The sequence below is a fragment of the Elephantulus edwardii genome, unplaced genomic scaffold (assembly GCF_000299155.1).
Source record: "Elephantulus edwardii isolate Elephantulus edwardi_28Jun2011 unplaced genomic scaffold, EleEdw1.0 scaffold00161, whole genome shotgun sequence".
NCBI lineage: Eukaryota > Metazoa > Chordata > Mammalia > Macroscelidea > Macroscelididae > Elephantulus > Elephantulus edwardii.
The window spans coordinates 5,750,754-5,774,771 of record NW_006399911.1 but is presented as its reverse complement, the minus strand read 5'-3'; the positions used below and the strand labels follow the sequence as shown (position 1 = coordinate 5,774,771).

General features: G+C 43.2%; 1 protein-coding gene across 2 annotated transcripts in view; it reads left to right on the top strand.

Moving 5' to 3' along the window:
• MGLL (monoglyceride lipase) overlaps nt 1-24,018 on the top strand; it is a 146,734-nt gene that overhangs the window by 102,123 nt on the left and 20,593 nt on the right. For both annotated transcript variants that reach the window (XM_006895171.1, XM_006895172.1), the window contains 2 exons: nt 13,183-13,319; nt 14,663-14,773. In XM_006895171.1, coding sequence (XP_006895233.1) covers nt 13,183-13,319; nt 14,663-14,773 — 248 coding nt within the window. The remainder of the gene's footprint in view (nt 1-13,182; nt 13,320-14,662; nt 14,774-24,018) is intronic.

The following is a 24,018-nucleotide window of genomic DNA, read 5'->3' as shown; positions in this document are numbered from 1 at the left end:
CTTTTGTTCATGAGGTCACTGTAAGTCGTGCTCGATTTGAAGACAATCAACAAAAACAACAAGATATATGTGTATATATATATGTATGTTTGTATATATATATTTCTATGAGTGTGTATATGTTGTTGTTGTTGTTTGGTGCCGTCAAGTCGTAGACGACTCATAGCGACCCTGTGAATGAACGGCCTGAACACTGTTCGTACATAGAGTTTCCGGAGGCAAGCCATTTCGGAAGTGGATGGCGCTCCTGCTTCCCAAGCTTGTTTTAGTTGGGAAGCTCCAGCCAACACTGTCCACCATGGGTACCCATTACCACGGCTGGCACATCACTGTCTCAGTCTTCAGCATCACAGCAACCATGAGTTACCTCTGTACAGCAACGTACAGACCAGTGCTATACCACCTAGAAGAATGTTTGACAGGAAAACAATTTGAACCTGGTCGAGGGCCGCAGATGAAAATCACCCACCTTCGGCTTGGTAGCATAACTTCCTTTCCACTAGGCCAACGTAGCTCTCTCTTTGTCGTTGTCGTTGTTCTTGTTTGGTGCCGTCGAGTCGTAGACGAGCTGGGTTTAGAAGAGGTCATGGCACTAGGGATATTATTGCCAATGTCAGATGGATCTTGACAGAGAGCAGAGAGTACCAGAAGACTGTCTGTGTTTCATTCACTCTGCAAAGGTGTTTGACTGTGTGGATCACAATAAATTGTGGCTAACCTTGAGGAAAATGGGAATCTTAGAACATGTGATTGTGCTTATATGAGACCTATACTTGGACCAAGAAGCAGTCCTCAGGACAGAGCAAGGAAACACACTGTATGGTTCAAAATCAGGAAAGGAGTGCATCAGGAATGCATCCTATCCCCATACCTTTTCAATCTGTATGTAGAACAGATCATTTGGGAGGTGGGGCTTTATGAGGAGGAAGGTGGCATCAGGATTGGAGAAAGACTTATTAACAACCTACAGTATGCAGATGACACAACCTTGCTTGCTGAAACTGAAGAAGACCTGAAGCACTTGCTACAAAAGGTCAAGGACTATAGTTTTCAATATGTATTGAAGCTCAACATCAAGACAAAGATTTTCACTACTGGGTCAATTGGCAGCACCAAGAGATTGAAGAGATTGTTGAAGTTGTTAGCAATAACAGCTTGCTTGGATCCACAATCAACAGTCAGGAAATCAAAAGACTAATTGCACTGGGAAAATCTGCTGTCATGGACTCTCCAGAGTGCTGAAGAGAAACTATGCCAGTGTAGAGACAAAGGTGCACCTAATCCAGGAGATGGTCTTCTCAATTACTTATTATGCTTCAGAGAGTTGGACAACAATTAAGGATGACAGAAGAAGAATAGATGCCTTTGAGTTGTGGTGCTGGAGAAGAGTCTTGAATATGCCATGGACTGCCAAGAAAATAAATAGGTCTGTCTTGGAGAGGGTGAGACCAGGAGGCTGGGATTTTGAAGCTCTGCTTCACTTACTTTGGACACGTGGCTAGGAGAGATCAGTCCTTGGTTAGAAGGATATCATGCTCAGAAGGGTGGACAGACAGCACAGTAGTGCACGACCCCAGATGAGATGGACTGATACAGGGACAGGGGCAATGGGGGTTGGTGTGTCAGAATTAGTGAGAATGGCTCAGGACAGGGCAGGGTTCAGAGTCACTGTACATAGAGTCACTATGCATCGCAGGCAACTCAACCAATAACATTCTATGACAGGTTTAGAAACAGGAGTGGCATCCACTTCCTAAACAACATGCCTTCAGAAACTCTGTGAACTTTAATAAATGTCAATAGTTGTAGAGGGGCTTCAGGCCTTTTGTTCATAAGGTGGCTATGAGTTGTGCTCAACTCGAAGGCAGTGAACAACTATGCTATATATAGCCTACATTGAGGTATTTCTTTTTAGAAGCCAAATTATTTCCTTATATTTAGGCATATAGAGTCACTGTTTACAATAAACCTTATTTTTCTATTTTATTGAGTTCTGATTATTTTTAGCATGCCTAATAGTACTAGAGTAAGAATTCACTTTGAGAACATTTAATCCAGAGCCCACAATTTAACTTCACACCCAATGGCTGTCTGATGTTTTTGTTTTCTGAGATATTATGGATTGGATTTTGCTGCTCTCCACCTTCTCAATATGTTCTGGAATCCTAACCCTTTACACCTACAACTGTTTGGGAGCAGAGTTTCCTTTGTTAAGTGAATGAGGCTATATCAGTGTAGGGTGTATCTTAAATCTAATGGCTTTTTAGACAAACTCAGGTTATTGCTTTTGAATCTATTCTAATTCATAGCTGACAGCCAGCAGGTTCCCAGGCTGTAAACCACATGGAAGAGTGTCCATCTTTCCCCTGTGGACCTGCTGGTGGATTTAAACTTCCAGAGGATAACAGCTCTTGGGTTAGCTGTGTACTTTCCTTTTGCTACATCACCAGGGCTTCCTTTTGAGACATAAGGAGACCTTAGACACAGAAAGAATCAAGGACAGACAGGGAGAGATGCCAATTACCCAGGATTCAAAACGGAAAAGGATGGAGCTCTTTCCCCAACGAGGACCAAGAAACAGCCTTCTTCTATAGCTAGCACTCTGAATTTGGGCATCTAGCATCCTAAACCGTAGGGAAATAAATCTTAGTTTGTTGAAGCCACCCAATTGTGATATTTTGGTTACATCAGCACTAAAAAACTGAGACACCAGATGTCTACCTTGATGGTATGTAACTTTTCTAATCAAAGAAGGCAGTCACTGTCTTACTTGAAATGCAAGCAAATGGAATGGAATGGAATGGAATGGAATGGAAAGGAAATGAAAACCCTCAGTATGTTTCAGGGCATATATCAAAAGCCAAAGGCCAACATTATTCTTAGTGGAGAAAGACTGAGAACTTTCCTCTTGACATGAGAAACCAGATAGAAGTGTTTTATCATTTCTTTTCAGTATCTTTGTTGTTATATGTGCCATCCCATTGCCTGCAACTCATAGCAACCCTATGTACAACAGATCTGAAGCCTGTCCTGTCCAGAACCTGTCTCATTGACTCCAGCAAACCTACCCCCATTGTCCCAGTTACTGTATCAGTCCATCTCCTCCAGAGTCTTCCTTTCCTGCACTGTCCCTCCACCCTTCCAAGCATGATGTCCTTCTCCCTCTTGGCCATGTGCCCAAAGTATGTAAGACAGAGCTTCCAAATCCTAGCCTCCAAGAATAAACTTGGTTTCATCCTCTCAAAGACATACATATTTGTTTTCTTGGTAGTCCATGGTATGTTTAATACTCTTCTCCAGCGCAACTCAAAAGCATCAATTATTCTTCTGTCATCTTTAGTCATTGTCCAGCTTTCTAATGCAAAGCAAGTAATTGCAAAGACCATGGCCTGGGTCAGGCACACCTTAGTCTCTAGAGTAATAAGACAAGAGAAAGAAAAGGTAGCCAGTTGGAAAAGAAGAAATGAAATAATCTCTATCTGCAGATGACATAGTCCTATAGCTAGAAAATTCCAGAGTTTGCAAGAAAACTTCTGGAACTAATAGAGGAATTTAGCAAAATTGCAGGGTACAAAGTCAACCAACAAAAACCACTTAGGTTTCTATACATCAGTACTGAAAAGTCTGAAGGGTAATTAAGGGAACAAATCCATTTACAACAAAAGAAAATAGAATACTAACAATAAATCTAGCCACTGAAGAATTTACAAGTTGAAAACTGAAACACCAGCGAAAGAGACTGAAGACTTAAATAAATTAGCATGGTGTTCCATGGTCATAAATCAGAAGACTTAATATTATGTCAATACTACCCAAAGCAATCTACAGAATCATCCCAGTCTTGATCACAATCCCAGCAGCCTTCATTAGAGAAACAGAACTGAATCCTCAACTGTGTATAGAATGACAACAGGCTCTGCACAGCTAAAGCGCTGTTGAAAGAGATTAACAAAGTAAGAGGATTCACTTGTCCTGGTTTTAAACCGTATTATACAGTAATGAAAATATCTTGCTATTTGTATAACAAACACGGGCCAATGGAATAGAATTGAGAGTCTAGAAATTAACTCACATATCTTTGGTTAATGGATTTTTTTACAAATATGCTAAGACCATGCAGTAGGAGAAGAGTGTGTCTTCAGAAAGTATTGTAAAAACTGTATTTCCACATACAGAAAAATGAGATAATATCTAGGCCTCACACCATGCGCACAAAAGAAATAAAAAATTATTAAGAACCTACGTGTACCATCTTATATTCCTAAGATGAAAATCTAAATGCAGTGTTGTTGAGCTTAGCTTGTTTTCCCCAAAAAAAGTGTATTTTTTTCTTTTATATTGATTTGCTTACAAAGTTTGTATTTCATGCTATTCTTTCATATTGTGTTTCATATAATCATTTCCTTGCACTATGCTTTCTAAAATTAATCCCCGTTGGACCTTGCCCATCACTACCTTGCCTTTTCAGATCTCCGCCAGATCTTCCACCCACCAAACTGTGCAGCCTGTGGTTCACCCCTACCTGTCCTCATTCCTCCACTCCCACCCCTTAGCTTTTAACACTGATTTATCCAATATAATAACAAAAGTGCAAATATATAAATTCTATCAATTTTCATTCAGTCAGTATAAATATTTTTATAACATTAATTAAAATTAATGTAGTTAAATGTCCAGTCAATCCTTTATTATATAATGCATTTCCCTTCATCCACCCTATCTATTAATTTTTAATCCCTTTTCCCATCTCTGGTAACCACCCAAGAATTAGTCTATCTGTGTGTAAACCTTTCTTTAGCTTTTAAAATCATTGACATATACTCTGGTGGCCTAGTGGGAAGAAGCTGCACTGTAATCCCAAGGGCATACAGTTTAAATCCATCAGCTGCTCCCTAGGAGAAAGATGGGCAGTCTCTGCCCATGCAATTTACTGCCTATGAAAAGCTACTGCAGGGTCATCAGCTATGAGTCTGTTCTCATTTGATTGCACGTAACAACAACAAGAGCATGCCACAGTCCTCTGTTACTGACTTTGGGAGCTCTAATGGTATGAGGGATAAGGAATTTTGTTACTAAGCCAAAGTAGGAGGTTAGAAAGCACCAGCTGTCTTGAAGGACAAAAATAGGCAATCTCCCATGTGATTTGCAGTCTCTGAAAACCCACTAGAGGCTCAACAATGAGTCTGTTTCGATTCCACAGCAATGACTTTATTTTTTTTTAATTGACTTAAGTCACATAGCATAATTTCCTCTAGATTCATCCATATTGTACAGTGTTTCATGAATTATTTTTCCATTCTTTAGTGCTGCATAGTCCACTATTGTGAACATACCACAGTTTCTTTAGCCACTGACAGGTACTTACTTGGGTTGTTTCCATTTCTTTACTATTGTAAATAGTGCTGCAGAGGACATGAGTGTGCATGTATTACTCTTGTATATTGATCCTGTACCCTGTCACTTTGCTGAATCAATCCATTCAGACAATACCTGGGGCACTATTCCTCTTCAATTTGTCATTCTCGGTATACTAGATGTTATGATTTTCTGACACAGAATGATTGATACCCATCCATCTCAGCTAGCTAATGCCCAGGATGTTGGTCTTTATATGTTCTATTTCTTTTTTTTTTTTTTACAACTTCCAGTTTCCTTAGATTCATACTTCATCCATTCCACATTCCCATTATCAATGGGTGTTTGAAGATGTTTCATCTCGTTTTGAGTCTTGCAGAATCAGAAAATTAAAATCCTTTCTTACCGTTGCTCCATACATTTAAGGTAGGCTCTGCTTTGAAGATGGCACAGCAGAGAGCAAGGTTCAGAACCATTGCTTCCAGGGTCACTGTGAGTCATATTCAATGCAATGTCCCCTAACAATAACTACTACTGAGAGGAGGCGGCTCTTCCCCAATTGAATTTCTAGTGCTTTCTTCCCTGAGGGGCACATCTTCTACCACTGTACCTCACCACAGCAATGCTTTGCTGTTATTCATAGGGTCTTTGAGAGCCTGCTATTCTAGAAGCACACGAGCTTCCTAGTCTGTCTAAGTCTGGAAGCTCTGCTAAAACCTGTCCACGATAATGTCCCTGCTGATATTTGAAATGCTGGTGGCAAAGCTTCAGTCACAGCAACACACAAGCCACCACAGAGCATCAAACTCCTAGATGAACGGTGGCATAAACACTAAGTGCTTATTTTATATCTGATACTGTGCTAGAAGATTATGGGTAAACAAAAGTAAAAATATACTGGATTAGGATCTGTGAAGTCCTGTTCTTTCTGAAAATAATAGAAGGGAAAGCAGAATTTTAATTGTACATGCAGAGATTCTGCTTACATAGTGGAAGGGAAATGTGTTGTGTCAGCTATACATGCAACAATGGAGTTGAATCTCGCTGGCAAATGGCTGTTAGGGGAAATACTGCCTTCAGTTCATTTCAATAAGCATTTACTAGGCACCTGCTCCTAGCCAGGGAAGCTGTGGTGGCTGTTCCAGGGGAATAAGACAACCAAAATGGGAACGTATTCTGTAGACGCTTTTATTAAGACATAAACAGTATAAAGACAAAGGCAGGTCATTCCAGAATGAGGGGAAACATTAGCAGTGGCGACCACAGAATTCCACTGAATCATGGCCTGCTGCTTTTACAGAGAAGATTCTGAGCAGTGTGGTAGGTGGGGCTACCATGGTAGGGTCAGACCATGATAAGGATGTTGTTGCTATTAGGTGCTGTCGAGTCAAGTAACAACCCCATGAACAAAAGATCTGAGCCCTCTTCTATATCATCCTCACACTTCCTGACTCAAGGGCCCATTGCAGCAGTCACTGAATCAGTCCACCTTGTTGAGGGTCTTCCTCTTTGCCGATTCTCCACCTTCCCAGTTTCATGTCCTAGCAACATGTCCAAAGTGTGTGCAGTGAAGCCTAGTCATCCTTACATCCAAAGAGCACTCTGGCTGCACCTTCTCCAAGACCAATCTGTCCTCTTGGCTATCCTGGGATGTTCAGTGCTCTTCTCCCAACATCACAACTAAAAAACATCTTTTTGTTTGTTTGTTTGTTTTTGTCATCCTTATTCATTGTCCAGCTCTTGGATGCACAGCTGGTAATCAGAAAGACTATGGCCTGAATAAGATGCACCTTAGTCTTGAAACTGACATTACTACTCTCCAATAATTTGGAAAGGTCCCTAACTGCAGATTTTCCCAGTGCAATGTGTCTCCTTATTTTCTGACTGCTGGTACCAAGCATGTTAATCGTGGATCCAAGCAAGAGGAAGCTGTTGGCAGTCTCAATCTCCTCTCCATCCATCATGATGCTGCCTATCGGTCCAAAGAATCTTTGTTTTTCAAACATTGATAGGGGTAGCTACACAATTTCAAAGCAAGAGCTTACAGTATTTTTCTGGGGTTCCCACTGCTGTCTCCTGGCATGGGGTGGTCGAGGCTATGACTTAAGGACATGCCTAGGCACGCAATTGTTCCTCCTCAGGCTAGTCTGGAGGCCATTCATACAGCTGCACTTTCACTGAGTGCCAAGCTGCTTGACAGGTATACCGTCAGAAAGGAATGCACATGACATCTAAGCGTGTGTTAAAAATCAGCCTAGATTTCCTTGGGGTATATTCCAAGAAATGGAATAGCTGGGTCATATGGGATTTTCATGTTCAGCCTTTTGAGGAAACGTCAAATTGCCTTCCATAGCTGTTGTATCATTTTACAGTCTGACCAGCAGTGCATAAGGGTTTCAATCTCTCTGCATCCTCTTCAACATTTATTGCTTGCTGTTTTGTTGAACCCTGCTACTGCCGCTGAAGTGAGGTGGCATGTCCTTATTTTGATTTAAGTCAGTCTGACTGCTAGTGATTTTGAACATTTCCTTGTGTGTTTCTTGACCTTCTGAATGTCCTGCTTTGTGAAGAGTCGTTTTATGTCTTTTGCCCATTTTGTGACTGGCTTATCACAGTTTTTCTTGTCGGCCTTGTAGGATTCTGTAAACTTTGGATTGAGAAATTGTGGTACATTCATGCAATGGAATGAATACTAAGGAGCAATGATTTTGCAAAATACTGTATAACTTGGGAAAGACTACTGAACATTTTGCTGAGTGAGATATCTCCATCACATAAGGACAGATATTGCATAAGGCCACTATTGTGAAAATAGAAAGATAGCTGAGATAGAGATGTATAAATGTTCAAAAGGAAAAGGAGACAAGGGAGGCAGCAAAAGGTGAAGGAGGAAAATCACTAGGATAGCAGGGGTAGTGAGTGGAAAACTCTGGAAGTAACTGAAAAGGCTTAATGGGGGCTTGAAAAGTCAGAGTGATAACAGACATAACACAATGGTGATTAATTACATAAAATATTATATATAGCAATGATTGCATAAAAACACAAAGTACATGTACAAAATATGATGTATATGAATGATTACATGGAAACCAATAATTTTTTTTATCAGCCTACAGATAGAATTCTGCCCCAGACCTCAGCCTTCCACAAAGTGCTTTTGATTTTAAGCTCAAATAGATGGTGTAATTGCACTAAGTTGAGCTGCTAGCCAGAAAGATGGAAGTTCTAATCCATCAGCTGCTCTGAAGGAAGAAGATGAAGCTATCTCCTCCCATAAACAATTACAGCTTCAGAAACCAAATGGGTTCTCCTCATGAGTCAGGATTGGCTCAGTAGTGGTGGACTTGATTTTTTTTGTTTGTTTGTTTGTTTGTTTTGCTTTGTGGTCAGGCCTATGCAGGAACCTTAAAGAATAGAAAGATGCATAAAATACTATTCTTGCTGTCAGGATAATCTAGCAAGGGACAAGCCTGGCAAATACAGGGCACAGGCATGCAGACCTTGCTCCCAGAACCCCAGTCTAAGGTGGATGGGCCCTGCTGGAGGAGAAAAAAGAAAGAACTCTAACACAGCTGCCTGTGTTAGACAGAAAATACTTTGCAATTGCCTGAGGGGTCATGGCATCTCCATAGAGATAATGGAGTTGAGATGAGCCTGGAAGGGCTTTTCTGCTGACTTCAGGCAGGTGATAATATCAACGTTGTCATTTTGAAATTGCTGTGTATTATATAGGGAGCTCGGGGTGGCACAGTCTGTAGGGAATTGCTCCGCTAACCCAAAAGCCACACCTCTCAGGCAATTTGAATCTATCCCTGCCTCTAAGGGAGAAAGTTGGGTGATTTCCCTCCCTCTTATTAACAAGCTCAGAAACCTGCTGGAGGGTCAGCTGTGAGTCTGTTCTAACTCAGCAGCAATGCAGAGGTTTTTTTTAATTATGCTGCTGTTGTTAGATGCCTTCGAGCACAACTCCAGCAACCCTATGAACAACAGACCTGAACCCTGTGCCATCCTCATCGACTCTGATACCCTTGAGTCCACTGCTGCAGACTGTGTCGATCCATCTTGTTGAAGGTCTTCCTATCTTTCACTGACCCTCCACCCTTCCAAGCATGATGTCTCTCCAAGGAACAGCCTCTCCTAGCAACATGCCTGAAATATGTGAGATGAAGCTTTGCCTCCAAACGAGCATTCTGGCTGCACTTTCTTCAAGACATACCACAAATATGTTAATGCCATTGGAGATATTAGAAATATCAGGGTGAACTTATGATTTTAAAAATAATCAATTCTTTTCCAGAGACACTATGTAGAGACATTTAAAATGGTCCAGTGTCTGACCTACAGCTGTAGGCTGCCCTACAACACAGCCTCTAACAAAACTAGGCTACCCTGAACCCCTCGTAACAGAATTGTTTACCTTTATTCCAAGAAGCACCAAAATCTGCATGCGGTATGTGCACAGGCCAACTTCGAAGGGTTCGTGCTGTGAGCCCTAAAGTTCTTATGAGGTTGTCAGAAACAAAGCCAAAACCAAAACAATATGTCAACAACAGTTATGGTGGTTCCACGTATGCTAAATGGGTCCATGACAGGATGGAGCAGGCTTTCCTTATCAAGGGACAGAAAATTGCTGTGAAAGTATTGAATGCACAAGCACAAAGTCAGAAAGCTAAATTTTTAAAATGGTGCCTCTTTAAATAATAAAAACATCATATGAAAAAACAATCAGTTGCCTCCTTCTGCTCACTGAATGGGAGCTCTGGTGGCTTAATGGTAAAGAATTGTGCTGCCAACACAAAGATACATGGTTCTAATCCACTGGCTGCTCCAAGAGAGAAAGATGGACAGTCTCTTTCTTTTTTTTCTTTTTTTTTTTTTATTTGACAGTCTCTTTCTTACAATTTACTGCCTCTGAAAACATGCTATAGAGTCAGCTATGAGTTGGTTCCAGTTTGACGGTACACAACACTTCTACTCACAGAGTGAACAGTGAGGCAGTGGCACTCTATTGACATTAAATACCTCTAATTTTTAAATCTTTATTTCTAAACACCATTTCACACTAAAAACAAATAACCTCCAGGGCTCCTGAGAGAAATGCTTACTTCTAGATCAGGGCCAGGAAAGGTAGTAAGGACAATCAGAGACAACCTGAAAGATGCGTAATGAACGAGAATGATCAAAGAAGAATCAGTGTCTGAGTCGTGGTGTTGGAGAAGAGTATTGACTATCCCATGGACTTCAGAAAAACCAAGTCTGTCTTGGCAGAAGTATAGCCAGAATGTTCCTTAGAGGCAAGGATGGTAAAACTTGTTCCTAACATATTTTGGGAATGTTGTCAGGAGGGGCTGGTCTTTGGGAAAAGATGTCATGGTGGGGAAAGTTCAGGGTCAAAGGAAGAAAGGAAAACCCTAAACAAGATGGATTGATACACACACTGTAACAGTGTGCTTGAGCATATCAGAGATCTGTTGTTCATAGGGTGAATTGTTCATAGGCTGTGAGTTATAGTCAACTTGATGGCCCATAACAACATAACAACTAGACACTGTGTTAGAAAACAAAGAAGCACCTAATCATTATTGAGCATAAAGAAACAAGCAAAATGGCTTCAGTAGGGAAGGAAATCAGGCAGGGCCAAAATGTGGGGCATTTTTACTATCCTGGTCTCTTTAAAAGAGACTATAAAATATATATATATGCCAAATGCAATGTATAAACCTTATAACCCATATTTTTCTTTTTATTTTATACTGACTTATTTACAAAGTTCGAATACATTGTTTTTCACACAAAATCTTTCCTATTTCCTTCATCCCGCCATCAAATTATACAACCCTTTAATTAACACTCCACCCCCCCCCCATCTATCCTCACCCCTCTGCTTCTACCCTCGACCCTTGGATCTTCATACTCGTTCTACAATAATGGTTTTATACAGTATTTGTCCTTGTGGGAGCATAATGCTCTCCACTCCCTCCCAAGTTAGGTAGCAATTTATAAAATCATTCCTTCTTTGTGCTGCACAGTATTCCATTGTGCGAATGTATCACAACTTCTCAATCCATTCGTTTGTGGTTGGACATCTGGTCTGTTTCCATGATTTAGCAATGGTGAATAATGCTACTATAAACACTGGTGTACAAGTCTCCATTTGTGCTTCATTTCTCATTTTCATGGGGTATATTCCAAGCAATGAAATAGCTGGGTTATATGGAATTACTGTGTTCAGCTTTTTGAGGAAGCACCAAACTGCCTTCTAGAGTGGTTGTACCACTTTACAGTCCCACCAACAACGTGTAAGGGTTCTTATCTTGTCATATCCTCTCTAACATTTATTACTTGCTGTCCTGTTAAACTTTCCCATAGCTACTGGAGTGAGATGGTATCTCATTGTGGTTTTGATTTGCATCTCTCTTATTGCCAGTGATTTGAAGCATCTGAATGTCTTCCTCTGTGAAAGTTCTTTCCATGTCTTTTGCTCATTTTGTAATTGGGTTATCAGTTTTTTGTTATGGAGGCCCAGGAGTATTCTATAAACTTTCATTATGAGACTCTTATTTTATGTGCACATGGATTTAATTTTTAGAAGTTCCCATTCATTAATTTCATCCTCTACATATCATGCATTTCTGATTGTATTTAATATGGCAGTCTCTTTATACCATAGACTAGGCCTTCCTAAGGTTGCTCCGAGTTTGTCCTTTATGAACTTTATTATAAACCCAGTTTTTAAAAAGACAGGACAACTTTAAAAACACTCAGAGATCATTGGGAGATTTAGATTTGGATTGAGTGTTAGGTAATATGAAACTACTACTACTGATTTTCTCAGGTATGAAAATAGTGTTGTTATGAGAGGAATGTCTTATTTTAGGAGATGCATAATGGGGTTTTTGTAGAAAAAGGCAGGTAAGTGGGGAGGACAAGGACAGAGATACGAAAGAGATGTCTCAGAGTCTCTGGTTTGGGCAGATAGTCCAGGAGATGACAAGCCCTCACGTTCTCATCTAGAAAAACGAACATCATTATCTTAACAATGTCCTCTGAGAGGACTGGTCCTGGCTCACCCCTTGGGGTATCAGTGGGAGAGGGCTGGGGCTGACATGCTCTTGCTGTGCAACCCCAGCTGGCTGTGAGCTCTTTCTTTTTGTGGGCTTCCAGTCTTCCCCTCAGCCAGCGCTCTCAGCCAGCACAGGGAAGCAGCGCCAGCTCCTGGTTTCTATAGCGACCAGGGCACAAAAGGAGAAGTACAGAGATGGAAGGAAATAACAAAGGGGGGAACGAACAGCACAGATATTTGACACATCAGGAATTCAGGAGGGGCGTCATATGACCTAGTTTTAGAGCCGTGGGAAGCATTTCTGGCACTCACACTTGACTGTTTTGTTTTTCATAGTCTCTTTACCTCGAGCTATAAAAGGAGGTGACAGAATGTAGCATGTTCCCCGTGAAAGGCTAATAATGAAACACAACTGTAAGGATAAAGGAGCTGGGAGGACCCGGGGAACACCTGCGCCTCATTGCTGGCCTCCCCATCAGTCCCTGACACCTCCCTCTTCCTAGATGTTGGGGCTACATGAGGGGATTTTGCAGTGGACACAGCATGGTTGACACTCCCAAGCTGTGTGATTTCGGGCAGTTTCCTTGACCACCTGGGGCTCTAGCGTCCTAGTTCATACAATGGATTGGTGATTATGTATTCTAAGTACCTGATGGATTGGTGGGCCTCAACTGGCCACGCTGGTCAGGAGCCACTGGGCTTGGGCAGGGTCAACACTTAGTAATGCTGCCCCTTATCATTTTTCTCTCATTCTCTTTTAGTTGGCCATGGACAGAGTGAAGGGGAGAGGATGGTGGTGTCTGACTTCCAGGTTTTCGTCAGAGATGTGCTCCAGCACATAGATAGCGTGCAGAAAGACTACCCCAAGCTCCCCATCTTCCTTCTGGGCCACTCCATGGTAAGCAGATCACAGGGGGCCCCTGCCTGCCCAGCCCTGTGGGGTGGGAGAGTGAGCACCATGTGGGAGTTGGGGCCCAAAACCCTGGGAGTCTGCAAGCAATATAGTGTTTCCGGAGCTTGCTGGGCTCGGGTCCTGAAGAGAGGCCGTGGAGGGTGCCAGAGAAGGGCCTATTCATTCCTCAGGGCTCCCAGCCACGAGCCAGCCAGCCAGGCCTTGCTGCCCTTCTGAGGCACTTGCAGGCCCACTGGGAAACAGAACCATTTCCACACCTCTGCCCTCAGGCTCTTCCACCCTGAGGCTGCTGGGGCTCCTCCGCTTCCTGCAGAGACGCTTCTCCCAGGGCCAGCCTCCTCCTGGTTATGAGACCCCCACGGACTGCCAAAACCTGTCTTTTAGGACTACACGGGAACAGGGAGGGGATGAAACCAGTCCCTGAATGTTACTTGAAACTCTTAATTTTTAGAGGTATAAAATCCTCTAATCTTTTGAAAAAGGATTCTCAACGAGCAGCCCCAGGCTGGGTCCCAACAAGGATGCTGAACCCACCAGTATCCTTAACCATTTGAATGCCAGGGGATGACCCGCTAGGACAGGCCTCCTGCCGCGTTTTATCAGACCCTGGCTCTGATGGTGTTCTCAAGGGATACACCTGTTCTCAGTTGCTGGCTGAAAGGTTGGAAGTTTTTTTAATCTACCTAGAAATCCCTGAAAAGAAAAGCCTGGTGATCTCCTTCAAAAAGTCAGCCTGTGATCGCTCTGAAGAGCATGGTTCTGCTCTGACACCTGTGGCATCAGAGAGAACTGACTTCAGGAGAACGGATGATTTTTTTCCCTTGTTTGGTTTGGTTTCTCACAGGCCTGACCCTGTGAGTACTTGAGACTTCAATCCTCAGATTAACAGTCATCCCCATTTTACTAAAGAAACAGGCCTTGTCGCTCCATCCTGAGCCGCAAACTTATTTCTCTTAGAACCTCCATTTCTGAGATCTTTCTACACACCAGAGCGGGGGATGGTTAGCAATCTCTTCTTGTAATCAGATTACCAAAAAGGCTTGCAGTAAGGCCTGAATTGGGGGCCTGCCAGCTTTTGGCTTGAAATGAAGCAAGAATGTGGTGTTGTTTAACTCGCAGCCCACAACCAGGAACCTTATTTATATCTCTCTGAAACATTTCCTCTTGGAAAACTCAGAGCAAAAACATTTGTAATGAAATAATTGCAGATCTAGTTTATCCAACACGAGACGGTTTCCGGTCCAAGGTGGGCTCTTCAGGGCTCCGGGCCAGGGCGAGAGCGATACACATGCTGTGTCTCCAGGCAGCTCTGCCGTTTTACCTTCCAGGGAGGTGCCATCGCCATCCTCACGGCCGTGGAGAAGCCAGGCCTCTTCTCAGGCATGGTCCTCATCTCACCCTTGGTCCTCGCCAGTCCAGAGTCGGCAACAACTTTCAAGGTAAGGGGGTGTCTCGTTTGGTGAGACTGCCACAGATCCCCTGTGTCTCGGGAGCTGCATTGTGGGTGAGAACTGGCTAGAGGGATTCAATCTGTACTTGACTTCAAGCTCTGTTTTATTAACATTGGGGCAAATATCAACTATCCCAATGGCCACTGGAAGCTAATAATTTCTAATAATGTGAGAGCTGGGTTTTTGTTGTTTCTGGTTTTTCATCCAAAGAGAAAATGAGTTCCTGAATGTGCTTGTTTTACACTGGTGAATTTTAAAAGGGAAAAAGAGTCACACATGCTTTGATCCTACAAAGTAGCCTTTTGTTCATGAGTCAGATGCAAGGCTTGAGCTGTTTTTCACGGACTATCTGCCAGTTTCAGGAAGATGTCACCAGGAGGGGAGTGAGGCAATTTGTCATTGCCACAGTTTTCCTTGTTGGACTCTCCCAGAGCATTTCACCTCTAACAAACATATTTTCCCTTGGGTGTGAAGTTAACAAAATCAAGCATGTGAGTGAGTGGAACTGAATTCTGGTACTGGAACTTTGAGCTAGTTTCACAGGGCAAGTGAGCCAACTATCAACTAGACACAAATAGGCCTCCTCTCCCTGGGAAAAGGACTGATGCCGTAGCCTCAGAGAAGCCCTCAGTGAAGACTAGAGTGTGTCACTAGGGTGTGTTGAGACCAGTGAGATGGAGAATCCCCACTCCTCTGACACCAGGTTGTGTCCTTTCTCACCTTGACACTGGACAGAGGATGCTGATGCCCCAAACCAGTTCTTGGGGTTCTCAGGGAGACCCTGGAGGGGGTGTCATAGTGCAGTGTACATTGGGAGCAATACTCAACTATTCTGGGATGCATCCTTACTTCTCCTGAACTTGCCTCATGTGACAAATGGACCATTTGAGCAATAGCATTAAGCCTTCAGCCTCTACAGTATTGTTCTCAGAACCCAAATTATGAAACACAGTACAAGGATAAAACCTTGTAAAAAGTGCCCTAAATGTGTTTTCTACAAACAAGGAGGGATCTCTGTTTGGTCTAGTGGTAAAGAGTGTACTGCCATCTCAAAGGTACGTAGTTCGAATCCACTAGCTGCTCTATGGGATAGTCAGTCTCCTCCCATGTGGTTTATAGCCTCTGAAAACCTGCTGAAGAGTCAGCTATGAGTCTGTTCAAACTCAACACAGTTAACAACAAATAGGTATAGATTTGATCTTGGGTTTCTAAGGGTGGGTGTGATGACGAGAGTAAGCTTTCAGTAGGTGTAGAAAATCTCACTGATGTGGAATAAAGGTGGTGTTAGATGTCATCAAGTGAACTAAACTCCGCAACCCTTTGAACAACAGAGCTGCACCTTGCCCATCACACTCACGGTGTCTGACGTGCACGGGGCCCACTGTAGTCACTATGTCCATCCATCCCGTCAAAGGTCTTCCACGTCGTCACTGACCTCTGCTTTTCCCAGCATGATGAGAAGCTGAGAAAAGAAAACCCTCAATTTGTCTGGTTTTTGTCTCTCTGCTAGCTCAAGCAGAAACATTTATTTTATTAGCTAAAGAGTAAACAAAATAAATTGGGGATGGGGAGAAAAGAAAAAGAAAAGATAAAGAGATTGGCTTTCGTTCCATGTTAAAAAACCACCAGTGACTATTGTGGGGGTTTTTTGGGGGGGTGTTAACTGTGATTTTAATGAAAATTTACAGAAAAGTTGGGTTTTCATTCATTCATTGTTACATATTTCCCTCCCTATGCCCCCACTTCAATTTTTCAAAAGAAAATATTTATTCACTTTTGCATCATTTTCTCCCTTCCCCAGTCCACTTTACTATACACCTTTAATTCTGGACTGTACCAGTGACTTCTTGAAATCCTTTTACTATCATTGATAAAGGGATCCCAGATGATTTAGTGGTAAGGATTTGTGCTGCCAACCCAAAGGCATGCAGTTCGAATCCACCAGCTGCTCTGCAGGAGAAAAATAAGCTGTCTTCTCCCGTGCAATTACTGCCTCTCAGAACTCACTGTAGGGTCAGCTGTGAGTTAGTTACGACTAAATAGTACATAAAAATGCAGAGGACAACAGAAGAGACCTCAGTCATTTAATCGTGCCTTGGTGGTGGAGTGTGTTATATGTTGGCTGCAAGCCAAAAGGTCTGGGATTTGCTTCACTGGGGAAAGGTTAAGTATCTGTTCTCTGTAAGACTGACTACCTCAGAAAGCTGGTAGAGAGTTCCTGTAAGTCAGAACTGACCCAATGGCAGCGGGCTTGGTTTGATTTTTCTCATGGTGAACAATGATACTTATTTAAATGGGTCAAGGGAAACTGACTTGCCTCATTTTTCCTCTAGTGACTGTGATTATATGATACAAGGGCACTTCTCACCTGAACAGAACAAACATGGGCAGGATCCTAAAGGAAAGTGGACTTCCCATTGCCCTCTAATGTGCTCTGACTGTTGATAGGCTCAGGAGTGCTGGGCAGTCCTCTACGTTTATGCGTTAGCTCACTTCACACCCAGTGTTGCCCGAGGAACAAGTCAACTTACATTTTATAGCTGTGGAAAGTGAGATTGAGAAGAGAGACATGGCAGAATCAATAACATGTGGAATAGGTTTGCATCTAGGTCTAAACTTCCCCATCTAGAATACCTTCTCATCAAAGTAAAGCCAGGAACCTACGACTTTCCAGATAAAATGGAAGAAGAGTCAGGAAGCTAGTCCTGAGCTAAGGTAGCATAGTTTCCTCCCAGAGTCCTTGGAGGCATCTGCACTGATTGGCTGCCATGGAATGCCAGGCCAGACCACCAAAGTGAGCTTCAAAAGCCTTGTCATAGCAGAAGTCAGCTAGACTTGGGGGAATGCAGGCCTACCATTATTAAGGAACCAAGACAAATTAGATTCCCTTTGTCTCTAGATTTCTAGCCTCCTAAATAGTGAGGTTGTGTTTGCTATAGCAGTATACTTAATAGTGTTTCTGTTATAACATGCTGTCTTTTGTAACAGGAAAGTGAGACAAACATGAACTTCTTGTTCCTATTTTTCATGCAAATGGGAACTTTGTCTTTTGCATTTTTGTTTGTTTTGTCTTGGTAGGACTTTTGTTTTCTTTGCTTAGCCACATATCTGGATGCCCAGTCCTATCAGGAACTAGCCAGGGTTCCTGGAATGGGGGTAGATCAGGGTTTAGATAAAGTTCCTTGCTGGCCAACTTGGGTGGTTTTCATTGTCCGAGACCACAAACTTCCTAAAGGGAGAGATATCTGGAGATACCTTTTTTCTCTCCTTCTCTATATGAGAAAACTGAGGCTGAAAGAGGAATTCGGAAGACCTCTACCTGACCAACTGACTAGAAGAGAGTTCTATTTATTCCCATTTCCATAAAAGGTGTCCCAACAGAATATGAAAATTATTGAACAGTATCATTAATATCATATGCCAGCAAAATATTGCTGAAGATCATCCCAAAATGACTAGAGCAGTAGATTGACAGAGTACTGCCAGGAATTCAAGCTAGATTTAGAAGAGGCCATGGCTCAGGGATATCACTGCTGATGTCAGATGGATCCTGGCTGAAAGCAAAGAATGCCAGGAGAATGTCTATTTGTGTGCTTTATTGATTGTGCAAAGGCATTCAACTTTATGGATCATAACAAATCATGGCTAACACTGGGAAGAAGCATGGGATTTTCAGAACACTTAACTATGCTCATGCAAAACATATTAGCTAGACAAAGAAGTTGTTGTCTGCACAAAGAAAGGTTTTGTTTTGCATGGTGTAAAATCAAGAAAGTGTGCATTAAGGCTGTATCCCTTCTCCATACCTATTCAGACTGTATCTTGAGAAACTCACTAGAGAAGCTACACTTTATAAAGAAGAATATGAAATCAGAGTAGGAGGAGGATTCATCACCAACCTGTGTTATACAGATGGCACAGCCTTGCTTGCTGAAAGAGAGGGAGATTGAAACATGTGCTGCATAAGATCAAAGACTACAGCCTTCAATATGGATTACATCTCACCATCAAGAAAATAGAAATCCTCACTACCAGGCTAATAGGAAACATCATGATGGATGGAGAAAAGATTGAAGTTATCACAACAATTTCATCTTACTTGTATCCACAATCAATGCTGTTGATACCAGCACTCGAGAAATCAAGACTTGTTGAATCGGGGAAATCTACAATCAAAGACCTCTCCAAGGTGCTAAGGAGCAATACTGTCAGTTTAAAGACTAGGGTGCACTTGATTAATCCATAGTCTTTTAGTTAGTTACTTGCTCTGCATCTGAAAAATGGACAGTAAATAAAGATGCCAGGAGAAGACTCAAGGCCTTTGAGCTGTGGTATTGGAAAAGATCACTGAATAAGTCCTGGGCTACCAAAGGAACAAACAAATATGTCTTGGAGAAAGGGCAACCTGGGTGCTCCTTAGAGGCAAGAATTTTGAAACTTTGTGTCACATACATTGGGCATGTTGGTAGAGGGGGGCAGTCATTGGAAAAAGGAATCATACTTGGAAAGATGGAGGACCAGGAATGACAAGAAGCTTTTCAACAAGATAAATGGAGACAGTGACTGTAACAATGGGCTTGAATATATCAAAGAAGATGAGAATAGTACAGCATGAGGAAATGTTCAGATCCATTGTTCTTAGGGTTGCTATGAGTTATAGTTGACCCAGCAACACCTCACAACAACTTGGGCCCCAGTATCAGTAGGTGGAAGAACAGAATATTGAATACTGATCTGAATTTGTGGCCAGTGCTTGGTCAGTCAGCCCATTCAATAGCTTGTTGTATAGCTTCTCATATATACGAGAATAGCTTCAAAAACACAGAATTAAATTTCCAATTCTCATGGTCTCACAACTTCTTTAAGCCGTGAAAGTTGAATGGACCCCTGAATTTAATGCCCTGATAACCATCTTTCATTCTTAAACCAAAAATATCCCCTGAAATCTCCCAATCAAACAATAAATTAGCTTTCCTAGCAAAGCATGTCTGCCCTGAGCATTAAGGCTCTTTAACATCTATCTGGTTTCAAATTAACAGTAACAACTTGAAATCTTAGATAAGTACCTGGAGAGGGTGGGGCCTGAATTTATGTCAGCGAGGGAGAAACAGCTCAGAGAAGGAGTGTGATTACACAACTAAAAGAAATCATTCACGGAGAACACATTGAATGGGTATGTGTTTTACCATATATATCCTCAGTAACAAGAAAAATAAGTTGTTGTTGTTGTTGTTGTTATGTGCCGTCGAGTCGCTTGCAACTCATAGCGACCCTATGTACAACAGCCCTAAACTCTGCTCTGTCCTGTGCCAATCTCATTGTCTCTGACACACCCATCCCGAGTACCCCAGTCACTGAATCAATCCGCCTCATAGAGGGACTTCCCCTCCTGCACCTGCCCTCCACCCTACCAAGCATGATAAATAAGTAAGAATATTAAAGAAGAGAAAAGCATGCCTCCTTGTTGATGAGGTCACCTCGTGGGGGGATCTCTCAATATCTCAGGACTCAATGAAGCCAGGGCACAGAACCCATAGCTACCCCGCTAGCAGAGTGTATGTTTCTGTATGTTTCCTGGGACAAAGCACAGGGCTGGGGGTCACAGAGTGCCTTCCTTCTCTGGAAGCCCTATGAGAGAGATCAGAACTGCCTGGCAGGGCAGCAGGGGTGAGAGGACTCATTTTCAGTGGTCTTCTCTACATGCTGCCTGGACATTCTTCCCTGGGGGGCTGGGGAAGGGATGCTGGAGCCTCGGGCTTCCAGAAGATTCCACTCGCCAACGGCAGGGATGCAGGAAGTAGTTGACACTATTCACCTAATACTCAAAAGTGTGTGTGGCATCCTGTGTCTCATTTCACCTCCACGACCTGCCCATAAGGATGGAATAACTATTCCTAATTGACCATCAAGGAAATGAAGCATGTGATTGTGCTTGAGGTCTCCTTTCACCCTAAAACATGCAAAGGGATGTTTCTTTCACCTGGAAACATGCAAGATCAACTTCCTTGCCCTTATCCCATTTAACTTCCTTGCCCGTGGCCCATTTCGCAGCTGAAAGCCACTCATCCTGTTCTAGTGTCTAAAGCCTAAAGTAGAGAGGAACAGGAGGTAGGCGATAGGATGGAGGATTGTTACACTTTGAAGCTTGGGGTAAATTTAGACCCAGGAGCCCAGGGATTGGTGAGGCCATGAGATGGCCCAACAGCGCCGGGGGCTAATTCACCTTTGTCCTGCAGGTACCTGCTGTGCCATAGCCAAGTTGAGGGCACTCAAGGAAATTTACATTAAGATTAGAGGAGTCACTGCCCTGGGACCCGTCCTGGATGTATCTGTGTGGGAGCCCCTTCCTGCCAGTGTCCTATAGACTCCACTGAAAGCATCCTGGCATCCCCAGGGCTTTTCTCTCCGATGTGTAGGTACTGGGAGAAGTAAAAGCCAGATATGGCCCAGGGACCTCACTGTGACACGAACTGGCCTTCCCAGGACCTTTGTCACCAGTGCCTGTCCAGGAGGAAGGCAGGAGTTTTGTCCTCTTTTGCACAGATCTACTTGCTGATCCCACTAGAAGAGACAGTGAGACTGTAATTACCCTTCTCATGTTAAATCTTACCCTGACAAAAGCTTAAAAATTCTTTTGATGAGTCATTAAAACCTTCAGGATGAAAGAGACATTTGTGAATGTCTCCAGTGTTCACTGTGAGATCAAAGGAGCTCCACAAAGAGGCTCTTGAGCTGGTAGGGGGAGGTGTGGCCTCTTGGCTGAATGAAAGAATTGGGGTTCTAGCTGTGAACGTTTCATTGTTGCAGAGCCACAAATCACACACTTTCCCTGACATCCCTGCTCTAAGAGGTTGGTTTTTTTTTTAATCAATTGACTCATTCAATCTACTAACCAATGTTCTGCTTAGGGTATGCTCCCTAGGTCAAGGCTCATCCTGTAATCCCCATTTCATAGATGAGCAAACTAAAAACTTCAAGTTTGCCCAAAGATTAAAATCCACATGTTCCTGGCTCCAGAGTCTCTAAGCTCATACCTCCTCCTGCTTGTGTGGCCTCTCCCTGGGCTGTGTGCACCCTGGCCTCCAGATCCAATGGGCACCAAGACTCCTGACCATCAGGAGGGGGGTTATTCTTCAAGGAACCTGATGGGACCACTTCTTCTGAGCTGGGTTTGGGAATCTCTCCACACTCCACAGGATTCTCTGAAGATTTTGTGTGATGTGGCTGTCAGGGCATCAAGATTGATATTTTCTTGGACTCCACTACCTTTATTGGTGAGCCACTTCCCTCCATCCCTCTGCTGATAGGTCCCTTCTCTTCCTTGGTGTGTAGGTGCTTGGACCCTCTCTCTGCTCAGCTCTATGCCAGTTGTCTATCATCCTAACTCAGTCCCACGTGCATGGGACAAACAAGAGTGGCAAGCAGAAAGGCACTTTGTATTGCTGCTGGAAATGCTATATTCTAGTAAGGGCCCTCTTCTCTGTCTTGGGTCTTTTATGAGGAAGAGACTGAGTAATAGACAGTACTATCCAAATGCCCCTTATCTCAATCCTTATAAAAAGCCTTATGTGCCAGATCTTCCCTTGTCTCAATCTGAGAGCTCTGCTGAAAGCTGTCCACCATCGGTGACCCTTCTGGCATTTGACATACCAGTGTCATAGCTTCCAAGCATCACAGCAACCCACAAGTTACCCCAGTACAACAAACTGACAGACAAGTGCTGTACTAATAAGAGCAAATGTACTAATAAAAGCATACACACACATAACAACTGCATCAGGGCATCACCGTAGGCCAGTCAAATCACACCCTCCCTAGGGGACTGGGGAGAGGCCTTCTAACTTTCCGTAGGACTCCCAGCCCCTCCAACTTTATATAAGAACCTGAAGTCTTGTTCCCTATAGTTTTCTTTCCTTCCTTGATGGCTCAGTACTGCTGCTGCTCTGACCAGGAAACTCAGAAATGAAGGAAAGATAAGAGTGTGCCATGGCCCAATAGGTAGAATGTGTTCTTAAAGCAAAAAAGCAGAAAGCCCTTTGAGAAGGCAAGAAGCCAAAGATCAAATGAATCGCTGGATCCAGAAGTCTCCTTTATATCTGCTTCTCTTCTACCGGCTCCTGGAGCGGCATGTCAGCCGTGGGCCTCTCTTCCTTCCAGTCCACATACTCAGATCTTCCATAGCCTATATACAGCTGTGCGCCGATTCCCACAGTGACACCATGGAGACTCGAGAACAGGCCACATGGACACATGCACACATCATGTATCTGAGGTACTTGGTCCTTCACCTGGACTTGAACTCCTGTTGCTTTGACACACAGTCAGCTTAGTTGCTACAGTGGCCAAGCCCATTGCATGCATCCCTCTACCCTGTACCCACCAGCTCCAGCTCACCTGGGCTGGAAGTGTATCTGAATGTGCCTAGGTGCCCACCACTTTCCCCCTCCAACCCTCAGCCCCACACATTCTTGCATTTTCACCTCCTGATGGTGTTTTGGGGAGTGGGTCCTCAACAGGAGCTTGTGAGATGTGAAAGAATAGGTGGGGCTGTGCACTGCGTTCACTTTCTAGTTTCCCCTGGGAAACAATGCAAACCTTTGTATTATTCACTTTCTGAAGACATGATTTTCTGGAAGTGGCTCTCTTCCTTCATTTTTTTCCTATGAGGTTCTTTTCTTAAAAGCTTCCTTTAGCAGTACAATGTTCCCCTGGATAGAGGCAAGTGTGCTGAGCTGGGAGAGGACCAGATAAGTCTTCCCACCATTCTCTCCGACAGATTGCTTCTTTTTCAACTCTCTCGAAGCCCCCTGGCCCTGGTCCAGCTGTGTTGGGCCAACACATTGCCTTTTCTGGTACTAGCTAAGCTAATAATCTTGATGGTCAACATCTTCCCAATAGCTCTGGGAGTACAGGCCTCAGCACCTTCTGGTTCTGAGCCTTGTGTTTAAAAAAGATGCCAGTGGCAACAGTGTAGATGCAGACATGAAGGTAAGTCTTGTCTTCACAATCAATGTGAAGGTGACCGGCACCAAATTCCTGGGTCCACACAGAATCAGGTGACGGGCTTCCAAAATTGCTTGCCAGCAAAAGAGAAATCAACTTGGTGGTCGACTCGGTGAGATGAATGGACTCTGCATGGCATTACACACATTCTCGGTTCTCTGTTGAGTTGTCCTATCCCTGAGCCTCTTCCCAGCTCAGGGCCATCTAACCAGGTGATGGACTTGTCCCCA